Source organism: Lepisma saccharinum, chromosome 25 (assembly GCF_977018435.1).
Source record: "Lepisma saccharinum chromosome 25, izLepSacc3.1, whole genome shotgun sequence".
In the NCBI taxonomy this organism is placed as follows: domain Eukaryota; kingdom Metazoa; phylum Arthropoda; class Insecta; order Zygentoma; family Lepismatidae; genus Lepisma; species Lepisma saccharinum.
The window spans coordinates 2,131,375-2,143,851 of record NC_139253.1 but is presented as its reverse complement, the minus strand read 5'-3'; the positions used below and the strand labels follow the sequence as shown (position 1 = coordinate 2,143,851).

Genomic DNA, 12,477 nt, shown 5'->3' with positions numbered 1-12,477 from the left:
CCTTTGAATTTTTTTGGGTTTTATGAAATTTTCACGTTTTTAAAATTATTATTATTATTATTATAATTTATTTATTTATTGCGAAAATTTAAAATCGCCATATCTCCGTTCCTGTTTGAGCTAGGAGGATGGTTGATAGCTCGTTTGACTCGGAATAAAGTCCTCTTTCTGGTTCTATAATACAAATGAAGGTTTCTATTTAAAATTTCGCAGTTTTCCCACCCCCAAGGGGCGGAGGTGGGTAATCAAGTGTGATATCATTGAATAGCTTTCTTTCACTTATTAAACAGGTATTTTTTCGCTTTCCGATTCGATGTGTATTTCTCACGATATGTGACCGTTCCGGGACTTTTGGACCACCCGGTATATATAAATAAAATTTATTCTTTTCAGGAAGTAAACAGGAACTGTCACTGCTAGACGACGGTAATCTTTGGCTTAATTTCTTCTTTTCGGTTTACTTGAAAATTACACAGTCTAATTTTCATATAACATCAATTTCTGTGTACGTTGCAATACAAATGTGATGCAAATGTAATAATTGCAGTCTAATATTCAGTTAATGGAAAATCATTGTCTTAAGAGACTGGAAAACTACGGTTACCCCTCACTATCAATTTCTTGCGTTTTCTTACTTTGTTTCACTATCTTTTATTCTTTCTCTGTTGTTCTTGTTATTTTTCGTCTTCCCTTCTGTCTCTCTTCTCTCTCTTATTCATTTATTTCTCCGTTTTATTTCTCTCTCTCCTTTCATTTTCTATCTTTCTTTCCTACCATTTCTTTCTCTCTCTTTTACCTTCTTTTTGCAGTGGAGGAGGATCGTTTTTTTTATTTATTTCGGAGGGGCTTCAATTGTATAGATGGATATTGCATAGCTGGGGGAGAGAAACAATAAAATATTTAATAATTACCATTTTTAACCTTTGTTCAAAGACAAAAGTGGTAATTCAGGGGTCATTTAAGGGGAATTTTCAGTTACTCCTAAGGTTTTTCAGAGTACTTTAATGTTTTCAATTGAAAGTTTTGAAATTTTCTCAATTTCCGGAGGGACTATAGTCCCATCAGCTCCTCTTTCTTACGCCAGTGTGTGTGTGTGTCTGTGTGGATGAATTCGAGAAACAGTTAGAGTATGGGTGTGTGTATGTATATATGCGCACACAATTTGAAAAAGACCACAAAGCTTTTACTGCTTAAAGTAAAAATGTGTTTGCAATAAAAAACATTCTCCAAATAATTTTGATTTTCTTTTATTATTTTTAAAAAAAATATGGGTAAATTTCAAGTTAGTCTTTCACACGTTTTAAAAATGTATACACTTCCGGAACGCCTCATTCCATTATTTTGCACTCATTTTGAAGTGTATTTACTTCCTTACAAGGTTTTCCGAGATACGACATCAAGTGGAGTAACTATAACGACAGTTCAATGTAATAGGTTTACGATGTTTTTTAAAAAATTATTTTCGATAGGTAGATGATGTATACAAAATATCCCTTGTTGCGTTTTGCTACTAAAAACAAGATGCTATGATCGGCGACTATCAAATTATTTCCGCCGGGAGAATGCGAGGTGTACAATTCTGACCAAAGGATTTAGGGGTTAGCCTCCTCTAAAAAAGATTCGGGTGGTATAATGTACCAGAGTATACCCCGTTTATCTATTTTTGAACATGGCAATTCAAAACATTGTGATCAATTTTTGGGGTATTAAGATTCATCACAGCAACAACAGCATATAATGTTATTAATTATTTCAGATGCACAATATTGTTGGAAATGTGTAGGAGTTGGTGAATGTACGCTAGACTTCGATCATCCAGGAATCTGCGTGGAATATGGCCTGTATAAAACGCCTGAGGAATGTAAGGAACACTGTGGTAAGTGACACAATATCTTACTTTTTAAATATCAAAATATAGAATTGAGTAGAAAAAACCCTAGAATCAATGCAATGCATTTTTCCCGAGGGTGACGTGTTACGTTTTTGCTCGTAATAGTAGGGGAAAGCAGGGCAAGACAGGTTGACTAATGTTTGACCACATGTTTGAAGTACAAAATGAAATCGGATATGATTTTTATTGCCACAGATAGTTTTATTGGTTCTTTGTTAATATTTAAAAAATGTGAAAACTGAAAAGACACTCCTAATATTTGGAATATATTGAGATTTTTTTAAAAAGGGCCTAACCTAACCTTAACTGTTTACTCTACATGATACTTAATTGTAACATTATTAAGTTAGAATAATCATAGAAACACAGTGGACGTTTTAATTGTATAATTGTGTAAACTTACTCAAACAATTAAGTTTCACAAGAACCACAAACATGAACATCGTTATCGTCCTCGTCTGACACACCTGTACAAGAATTATGCACCCATTGTGCAAAAGCACGACACCTGATGCAACCTTCATTAGAAAAATCTTGACAGTTGTCTTTTCTTTGTGTTTCTTGACTTTGGAAAGACCAACTTGCGCTTGGGTGCTGCATTCATTATTTCATGAGTATGTTCTGCGCTGTTTGGGAGCGGGGGTGAGGGGGGCTGGACTCGATAAAGTTGTATGTATGTACAACATAGCCTAATTGTCATTTACATCCCACATTCTGTGGGAAATTTATTTAAAAACTGCAGACTGAACAGATAGGCATCCAAGCACTGACTCTTCATAGTAAGCAAGTTACTATACATATTATGGACAGGGAGTGGTTCAATGTGGAGTTAGATTGTTTTGTGAAATGAGGATTTTAAAATTACGTGCACGCATATAAATATAAAAAAAGTTCAGGAAAGTATAGTTTTTTTATAATTTCTTCTTTCCCACCCGATTCCAGCACATTTATGCGTACCGAAGAAACTATTCGGAACACAGGGACAAATGATATCATTCCGGGATTGTCCTTGAAAATCCGGGACGTATAGCGTCTCTAGGTATGATCTGGCTATCAAAATCCACTCCACCACCACATGAAAGGTCACACATTTATTAAATTAAGTCTATCTACGAACTTCTAACTTTTCTACATAATATGAGCAGAAAATGCTTTTGAAGAAGTTAATCCTAGCTTCTCTTTAAAAAATAATTACAATGTTAGAATTAGTCTTCTTCTCCTTGCTACAAAATTGAAAATAACATCATCGGTGTTATTTTAATATTCCTATGTACATGCACAGTGCAGGGTCCACTAGTCGAGGATCTCCCGTTGAATAGCGAGGACATTATTTCATCCTCCTTAATGTTAAACACATCCTCTCGGGTGTTGAAGATGAAACTGGCACTGTAGCCAAGATCACAAACAATTTGTGCACATTTGAATACAAGAGCTTTTCACAATTTTCTAATGCCTACAATACAGACCCTGGACATGTCTTTTCAATTACTGTTTGCCACATTTTTCATTCAGATTTGAAAATGTAAAAAAATACCAGCCGGGCCATCCAACATTATGACACACTTTTCCAATGTATGAGGAATAGGCATTTCATATTGGAATAAGTTGTTGCAATTTTTCAATGTGTTGACTCTGTTCAGAGACACTTGGGTTAATTTATACTACACAATGATCCCAAAATGAGAAAGTAATATTCGTACTATTAGTGTACACGATTTCACAAGTCACCCTACTGAGTAGGGATTGATAATTTTCTGTCCATTTTGTGTCAAACAACTTTAGAACTTTACATAACTTCCCTAGCCATCTTGCAATGCATTTTTTACATCCAAATTACTCTGAGAAGATTGATTGATTTATTTGCATTATTTTACTTCGCTTTTTGTGCCACTTTTGGCTAATTTCCGAAGATGGGGATGAGTAATGACATGATGAAATTAATGAATGGAGACCCACAATCGCCCATTCCGTGTTTATCTCCTTTTCCTTTATTTCTCTCTCTCTCTCCCCTTTGATTCTCTATCTTTCTATCCTACCATTGCTTTCTCACTCTCTTTACCCTTTTTTGCAGTGCAGGAGGATCGTTTATATATTTATTTCGGAGGGGCTTCGATTGTATAGGTGGATATTGCATTGCTGGGGGAGAGAAACAATAAAATATTTAATAATTACCATTTCTAACCTATGGGTTATTTAAGGGGAATTTTCATTTTCCCATACGGTTTTCAGAGTACTTTAATGTTTTGAATTGAAAAATTTGAAATTTTCTCAATTTCAGGAGGGAATATAGTCCCATCAGCCCCTCTTTCGTGTGCCAGTGTGTGTGTGTGTGTGTGTGTGTGTGTGTTTGTGTGTGTCTGTGTGGATCAATTCGAGAGACTGTTAGAGTATGGGCGTGTGTATGTATATATGCACACACCATTTGAGAAAGGCCACGAAGCTTTTACTGCTTAAAGTAAAAATGTGCTTGCAATAAAAAACATTCTCCAAATAATTTTGATTTTCTTTTATTATTTAAAAAATAATTATATCTAAATTTCATCTTTCACACGTTTTAAAAATGTGTACACTTCCTGAACGCCTCATTCCATTGTTTTGCCCTCATTTTGAAGTATATTTACTTCCTTACAAAGTTTTCGAGATATGAGATCAAGTAGTTAACTATAACCACAGTTCAATGTAATAGGTTTACGATGTTTTCTTATTATTTTCGATAGGCAGATGATATTTACAAAATAGCCCTTGTTGCGTTTTGCTACTAAAAACAAGATTCTACGATCGGCAGTATTTCACGCTTAACAAATTACTTCCGGCTGGGGGAGTGCGTGGGGTAAAATTCGGACCAAAGAATTTTTGTGGGTAGCCTCTTCTAAAAAAAAATTCGGCTGGTATAATGTACCAGAGTATACCCCGTTCATCTATTTTTGAACATGGCAATTCAAAACATTGTGATCAATTTTTGGGATATTAAGTTTCATTACAGGAACAACAGCATATAATGTTGTTATTAATTATTTCAGTAGCACAATATTGTTGGAAATGTGCAGGAGATGGTAATTGTACGCTAGACTTCGATCATCCAGGAATCTGCACGGAATATGGCCTGTATAAAACGCCTGAGGAATGCAAGGAACACTGTGGTAAGTGACACAAGATCTTACTTTTTTTAAATCAAAATATAAACTCTTCGATACCGCATTGGATTGAGTAGAAAAAACCCTAGAATCAATGCAATGCATTTCTCCCGAGGGGGACGTGTTACGTTTTTGCTCGTAATAGTAGGGGAAGGCGGGGCAAGACAGGTTGACTAATGTTTGACCACATGTTTGAAGTACAAAATGAAATCGGATATGATTTTTATTGCCACAAATAGTTTTATTGGTTCTTTGTTAATATTTAAAAAAATGTGAAAACTGAAAAGACACTCCTAATATTTGGAATATATTGAGATTTTTTTAAAAAGGGCCTAACCTAACCTTAACTGTTTACTCTACATGATACTTAATTGTAACATTATTAAGTTAGAATAATCATAGAAACACAGTGGACGTTTTAATTGTATAATTGTGTAAACTTACTCAAACAATTAAGTTTCACAAGAACCACAAACATGAACATCGTTATCGTCCTCGTCTGACACACCTGTACAAGAATTATGCACCCATTGTGCAAAAGCACGACACCTGATGCAACCTTCATCAGAAAAATCTTGACAGTTGTCTTTTCTTTGTGTTTCTTGACTTTGGAAAGACCAACTTGCGCTTGGGTGCTGCATTCATTATTTCATGAGTTTGTTCCGCCCTGTACGGTGATTCTGTTAAGAGAGCTGTTTTTCCACGTCGTTTTGAAGATGTTCTTCTGTTCTTGACTTACGTTCGGAAAAGGCACAATCAATGCGGACTTTTAACTTTAAAGGAAGATGACACTGGTTCCTCAGCAGCAACGTCGAAGGCTGAACATAAAGAGTTGAAGCTGTTTATGTTGTTGCAATAAGTCTGCTTCACTAACTGTCAAGTTGGGTAGTACTCAGTTATGCCCCACCCATGGGCGTATAAAGAGCTCACGTAAGGGGGGTAAGTCTACTTTTGGTCCCATTAGAATTCCTATATTTCATAAGTGAAAATCCGGGACACTACTGACCGGTAGCTTGTTTGGGAGCTGGGGGTGAGGGGGGCTGGGCTCGATAAAGTTGTATGTATGTACAACATAGCCTAATTGTCATTTACATCCCACATTGTGTGGAAACTTTATTTGAAAACTGCAGACTAAACAGATAGGCATCCAAGCACTGACTCTTCATAAGAAGCAAGTTACTATACAATGGAAGAGAATCGTAACTGAAAATCAGCTCTGCCAGCAGACGACGGCGCCATCGCGAAGTCGAAGATGTTTGCAGTACCGTCTGTATCTCTTTAAACTCTTGTATTATGGGGAGGGAGTGGTTCAATGTGGAGTTAGATTGTTTTGTGAAATGAGGATTTTAAAATTACGTGCACGCATTTAAATATAAAAAAAAGTACAGGAAAGTATAGTTTTTTTTATCATTTCTTCTTTCGCACCCGATTCCAGCACATTTGTGCATACCGAAGAAACTATTCGGAACACGGGGACAAATGATATCATTCCGGGATTGTCCTTGAAAATCCGGGACGTATAGCGTCTCTAGGTATGATCTGACTATCAAAATCCACTCCGCCACCACATGAAAGATCACACATTTATTAAATTAAGTCTATCTACGAACTTCTAACTTTTCTACATAATATGAGCAGAAAATGCTTTTGAAGAAGTTAATCCTAGCTTCTCTTTAAAAAATAATTACAATGTTAGAATTAGTCTTTTCCTCCTTGCTACAAAGTTGAAAATAACATCATCGGTGTTATTTTAATATTCCTATGTACATACGCAGTGCAGGGTCTACTAGTCGAGGATCTCCCGTTGAATAGCGAGGACATTATTTCAACCTCCTTAATGTTAAACACATCCTCTCGGGTGTTGAAGATGAAACTGGCACTGTAGCCAAGATCACAAACAATTTGTGCACATTTGAATACAAGAGCTTTTCACAATTTTCTAATTCCTACAATGCAGACCCTGGACATGTCTTTTCAATTACTGTTTGCCACATTTTTCATTCAGATTTAAAAATGTAAAAAATATAAAGCACGCCATACAACATTTTGACACACTTTTCCCATGTATGAGAAATAGACATTTCATATTGGAATAAGTTTTTCAATTTTTCAATGTGTTGACTCTGCTCAGAGAAACTTAGGTTAATTTCTACTACACAATGATCCAAAAATGGACAACATTAAAATTTCTACTATTAGTGTATACGATTTCACAAGTCACCCTACTGAGTAGGGGTTGATACTTTTCTGTCCATTTTGTGTCGAACAACTTGAGAACTTTACAGAACTTCCCTAGCCATCTTGCATTACATTTTTTACAACCAAATTACTCTGAGAAGATTGATTGTTTTATTTGTATTATTTTACTTCGCCTTTTGTGCCACTGTTGGCTAATTTCCGAAGATGGGTATGAGTAATGTCATGATGAAATTGATGACTGGACACCCACATACTCCCATGCCCATTCCGTGTTTCGAAAACAGGACTAACGATGTGCTAACCACGGGGTGCTACTCCTTTCAGAAGACTCGAGGGGAAAAAATTGTAACTGATTTGACAGTCTCAATATCGCATAGATTCTACAGAAATGGACAATAGCCAGGGTTTAAATATGTGCTGAACAATGTACCAAAATTGCTTTTGGAAACTTCTCTGAAATTATCTATCTATCTCGGTTTACCCACTTTCGAGATTATCAAACAGTTGGGAAATTTCAAATTATCAAAATATTAGAAACTGAGGAATACTTAAATCCTGAATGGTAACAAATCATATCGGGAACTTCTAATGAAATTATAATGCTCGCGTTATAAGTTCACAAGCAGCTTCTTCAGGCAGAAAGTACATGTGGCATTATAGAATTTGTTAAATGTCAGGAGTTTTCTGAGTATTTTCCAGAGAAATTCCGAAACTATCAGGAAATTGCAGACATTTGCTTTGCAGACCCATCTGGTGTGTGGAATTAATTTATTTCCCATACGTATCCCGTTCTATAAGCTTGTAATTTATGAGAACAAAATAAGTCTGAAGAATTTTTTAGGAACAAGTTTCTGCGCATAGTGGGTAGAACAGGTAATCAGGTAAGTTTTCTGAACCAAAAGATGGATTTGGACCCGTTGAACCCCTCCTTAAATACGCCCATGGCCCCACACCGTCATGCCCCAATGTCACATTATCAGGTTACACGATCGTAATACAAAATGTGAATTGAAAATAACTACATGACCTGTTTTATGATATCCGACATGCATGGTGGACAGATAATATAAGTATGCGTTCACAATAATAACCCCATTGTAACTTGCAGCAGCAAATAATATGCCGAATTATTGCAATGTAGGGTGAAAAATCTACATACATTCCGTTCTTCAAGAACACCGTCTCAAACTGAGACCAGCGGCTGTCCAGACAAAGAGTACTATGTGCTGATGAAGTTCCAAGAACATCAGATGATTAGCGTCACTTATTTGGCAATAACACCCCGTACCTCGTCTTACCCCGCTTCCCGGCTTGCCCCGCCTTCCCCTATTGTTCCCTGGAAAAAAAAACATTACTTCAGAATAAGTTATCATGTTTCTGGAACGTCTTGTAATATACATATATTACTGTGACCGAACTGAAATTATATGTGTGAAATATGTAATTTTTTGGTTGACTTTCATTTTCGAGGGACGCCGTGGCCCCTTGCCCCTTGCCCCCACCCTCTTTCTGGGAGCTTTGATTAGTTGATTAAATGGCGAAAGTGCTACCAGTATCCCATCGTATAGGCCATAATGTTTGAGTTTTACAAGGATTTGTTTGATTACAAGGAGACGACGTTAGCAGAACGCCCCAATGTTGTTCTTGTAAGATACGACAAGATTTTAAATCTCCAATCCGTTTCACACATTTGGCTGTTACAGATGAAGTAAAGCGATTGCCTTATCATGTCCTCACTGTATGTTCTGGAATCGAATCTTGGCCTATACTCTATCTCGGTAATCTCTGGGGCAAGCAAGTCTCTGCGCAAGTATTGACGTGAGAAGGCTCCGCCAATGAACACTTGAGAGAGATCAGGATTTCGTGGAAGGAAGGGGGAAACGCCTGCAGTTACCAGCCTTCCCAGCAGAATGTAATGCTTGGCTATGCACACTCCCTTCTCCCCCTTCTCTGACACTATATGCGGCCTTGCTCCAAAGTTATCCAGAACTGAGTATAGGTAAGCGTATTTCTCGAGGGCTTATCATTCATGAATTTTATATCAACATCCTTCATCTCATCGTCACGATTAGCCGAAAATTGAAGAACAGACGCCAATATTAAAAATTATGTTGGACTTCAGCTCAGTGCTACGAGAATTGCTGTTAAGTGTTGAGAAAATGTATCTGCATAATGTTAATACTTTTCCAGTGTAGTTTTTAATATCGTATCTAAATGTAGTGATGCTAATTGTTTTAGAAAACATTTGAATTTCTAACTTGCAATCATTGTGGTACACAGTTGGATCTGTCACACATAGAACTTTGTATCCAACATAAAACTAATACCAATTAAAAAGAAAAAATCAGCTATTTTGCTTTCCCTTACATGTCTTTCCTCAAAGACAGCGTAGGAAACTATCCAACCCTTTCATAAATTTTGTCATTACTATATTCTAGAACAGGCCCGTACTCAGGATTTTTTTGAGGGGCGCAAAGCCCGAAACCTTGGTTATATATTTATATAAAATTGTCATGAAATATGTCAATTATTAAATAATTAATTAATTTATATATATATATATATTTATATTTATAAACATATAGAGACAAATTAATTTGTTACATTTATAAACTAGCAAATTAATTCCTTTATGGACTGGTTAATGTCAAGAAATTAGAAGAAAGGTGAAATGATTTTAATAAACGTTAGATATTATTTAATTATTGCTTTTTTTAAAGTGTGTGTTATTGTTCACATTTGAAAAATCTATTGCAAATTAAAGATAACGAGGAACAAAATATGAGAAACTTTAAGAAGACATTAGTATCCTATTAAATTAACACCTAAGTGCTATGTTTTATTCCCAACGAAAGGAGGTTAGAAATGGAAGGTCGGTCTGATTTCTATGATCCAGGGGCCTAGGGTGACAATGACAACCACCTTCGCAGCTACGGCTCCATTTCTTACTAGTACAATTTGATATAATTTTAAAATCTTATCTAAGACTGTAGAAGTACGTTTTTACCCCATGCTGTTACCAGCCTTAAAGAGAGAGAGAGCAACGTTCACACACAGGCTGACATCATTCTTTGTTATTCGTTCTTTGTATGTGTTTATGATGTTATTCTTAGCAAAGTATATTTGAAGTCTAAACTATTTGCTTATTTTTGTTGTTATAACACAAACTCTTACCCTCGGAAAATTTCAATGGGGGAAACATTTTAATAGAACAAGATGGTTGGTGAGAAGGTGGAAGATCCCCCTTCCGCCATGAGAATTCATAGGTTTGCAAGAAAATATTTCATGGCTCGAGGGGGGCATGGCCCCCTTGGCCCCCCTGGGTACAGGCTGTGTTCTAGAAGCCAAAAATAAAATTTCTCTAATGTCTCTGACGTTTTAGTCGGCAACGCTGTTGGCTACAAGTTGTTCCTGTGTCCGATTCAATCAACGGCCATCTGAGAAAAACAAAATGATCATGAATTTATTTCTACCACAATCCTTCGTCTATTACAAAGATCAGACTAAAAAAATTAAGGGTTAGAATTGTTGAGGAGCTGGTAGTGTAATACGTATAGAAAGTTGTTCCCTTACACTACTATACTCTAATCACACACAAGTGATCTCAATTTAAATATACTACGTTCATTCGTTATTTACCTTTCACTTGCTATCTTATGTCTTCTTCTTGATTCCATACACTAGAATCTATCTTCCTCTTACTTCAATATACTAACTAGTAGGAAGAACATATTAACAAAGGAGAAATAAAGCAGAGAATACATTTTACAGAAATTTCACAATTATACTCTTAGTATTCTAGTTTTCTATTGTCCATATCTGAGGAGCAGAAGCAGTACATTTTACATGTTGTGGATCAGCGCCACTCGCAATACCCTAACCTTAAAAATGAACTACTCTAGGCTAAACGCTCATCAAAATCTTGTTAAAAACTATAGACTATAGACTATATCATGGTTTTGGGAGGATTATGCTGTTAAAAATGTTCAATGTACAAAAAATAACTCATGTCAGACTATGTGACACATAAATGTCATTCATTGTTTTCTGGCCAGGGGCAGTGTTTTCCTTGCAATCTCCATGCTGTTCGATGTTCAGCTCTTCCCTATGTTGCAGCGTAGGACCAATTTGTTTTGATGTCGTCAATCACTTGGAATCATCTTCTTCGTCTCCGAGTCTTCTTTCCCTTGATCATTCCTTCAATAGCATCCCTTAGGATACAGTTTCTTCTCATCCAGTGACCCAATAAATTTATTTTTCACTTCATGATTTTCTCCAGCATTGATCTCCTTTCTCCAACTCTTTCTAGCACTGTTTCATTTCTCACTTTTTCTGTCCATCTCAACCGTTCCATTCGTCTCCATAACCATATTTCTAGAGCTTTCAGTGGCTTTTTCTCACTTGTTCTGTTCTCAGTTTCCATGTTTCCGCACCATATAGAGCTACACACCACACAAAGCATTTCATTAGTCTTTTCATCAGTTCTTTTTTCATAGATCGACAGAAAATATTTTTCTTTCTATTGAATATTTCTAAAGAATAATGTCTTGAAATTTAATTATGTTCAGTTACCCCTAAATATATAAACCTATTGGGTTGAAATTTTAATGTAATAATACAATCCAATATAAGAACAATGGAGGGCATTACAAAAAATACTTTCCCTCCTGATAACTGAGGACCACCCTAACTTGTATACACCTAATAAACTGCCATATCATTTTTCAGATCCAGAGGAAAATTTTTGTTACGAGTGTTACAGTGATGGAGTATGTAGGTTGGATCTTACTAGACCAGGAGACTGTACACAACCAGACCTATATAAGACGTTATATGAATGCAACATGAATTGTCGTAAGTGATGAAAACATTATTACATTTTAGTTTCAATGTAAGCTTATTAATATAATCTTCAGTATTTCATAGTGGAGATAGCCTTTCTTTCTGGTAATTTCTAGTGACGTTGAAAATTCTGATCTTTGGTTTAGAATTATATCTATAAGGTGATATATCTTACAGATGATTCGTACTACTGTCAGTAAGGTGTTATTTTAAAAGACCAAGCGCCAAGTTTCTATTCTACTTGAGAAAACATCTCTCTAATTTGAATGAATTTACAATAATTTCTATTTGGTTGAAGCATTGCATTAGTGGCATATTTTTGTGGACAGAATTTTCTACGTCATCATCGATGTTCACTGTTCAATTGTCCTGTTCATATGCTTTATTTAAACCGTTACGAAATTCGAAATC

At 35.9% G+C, this 12,477-nt stretch overlaps 1 protein-coding gene across 1 annotated transcript in view; it reads left to right on the top strand.

The window, feature by feature from the left end:
• The first annotated feature begins 389 nt into the window (after positions 1-389).
• The window catches only part of LOC145978987 (uncharacterized), a 370,418-nt gene continuing 358,330 nt past the window's right edge, over positions 390-12,477 (top strand). Inside the window, exons 1-4 of the mRNA XM_083112046.1 lie at positions 390-426; positions 1,757-1,876; positions 4,912-5,031; positions 11,953-12,078. Of these exons, the coding sequence (XP_082968172.1) occupies positions 12,069-12,078 (10 nt within the window). The 5' untranslated portion in view covers positions 390-426; positions 1,757-1,876; positions 4,912-5,031; positions 11,953-12,068. The remainder of the gene's footprint in view (positions 427-1,756; positions 1,877-4,911; positions 5,032-11,952; positions 12,079-12,477) is intronic.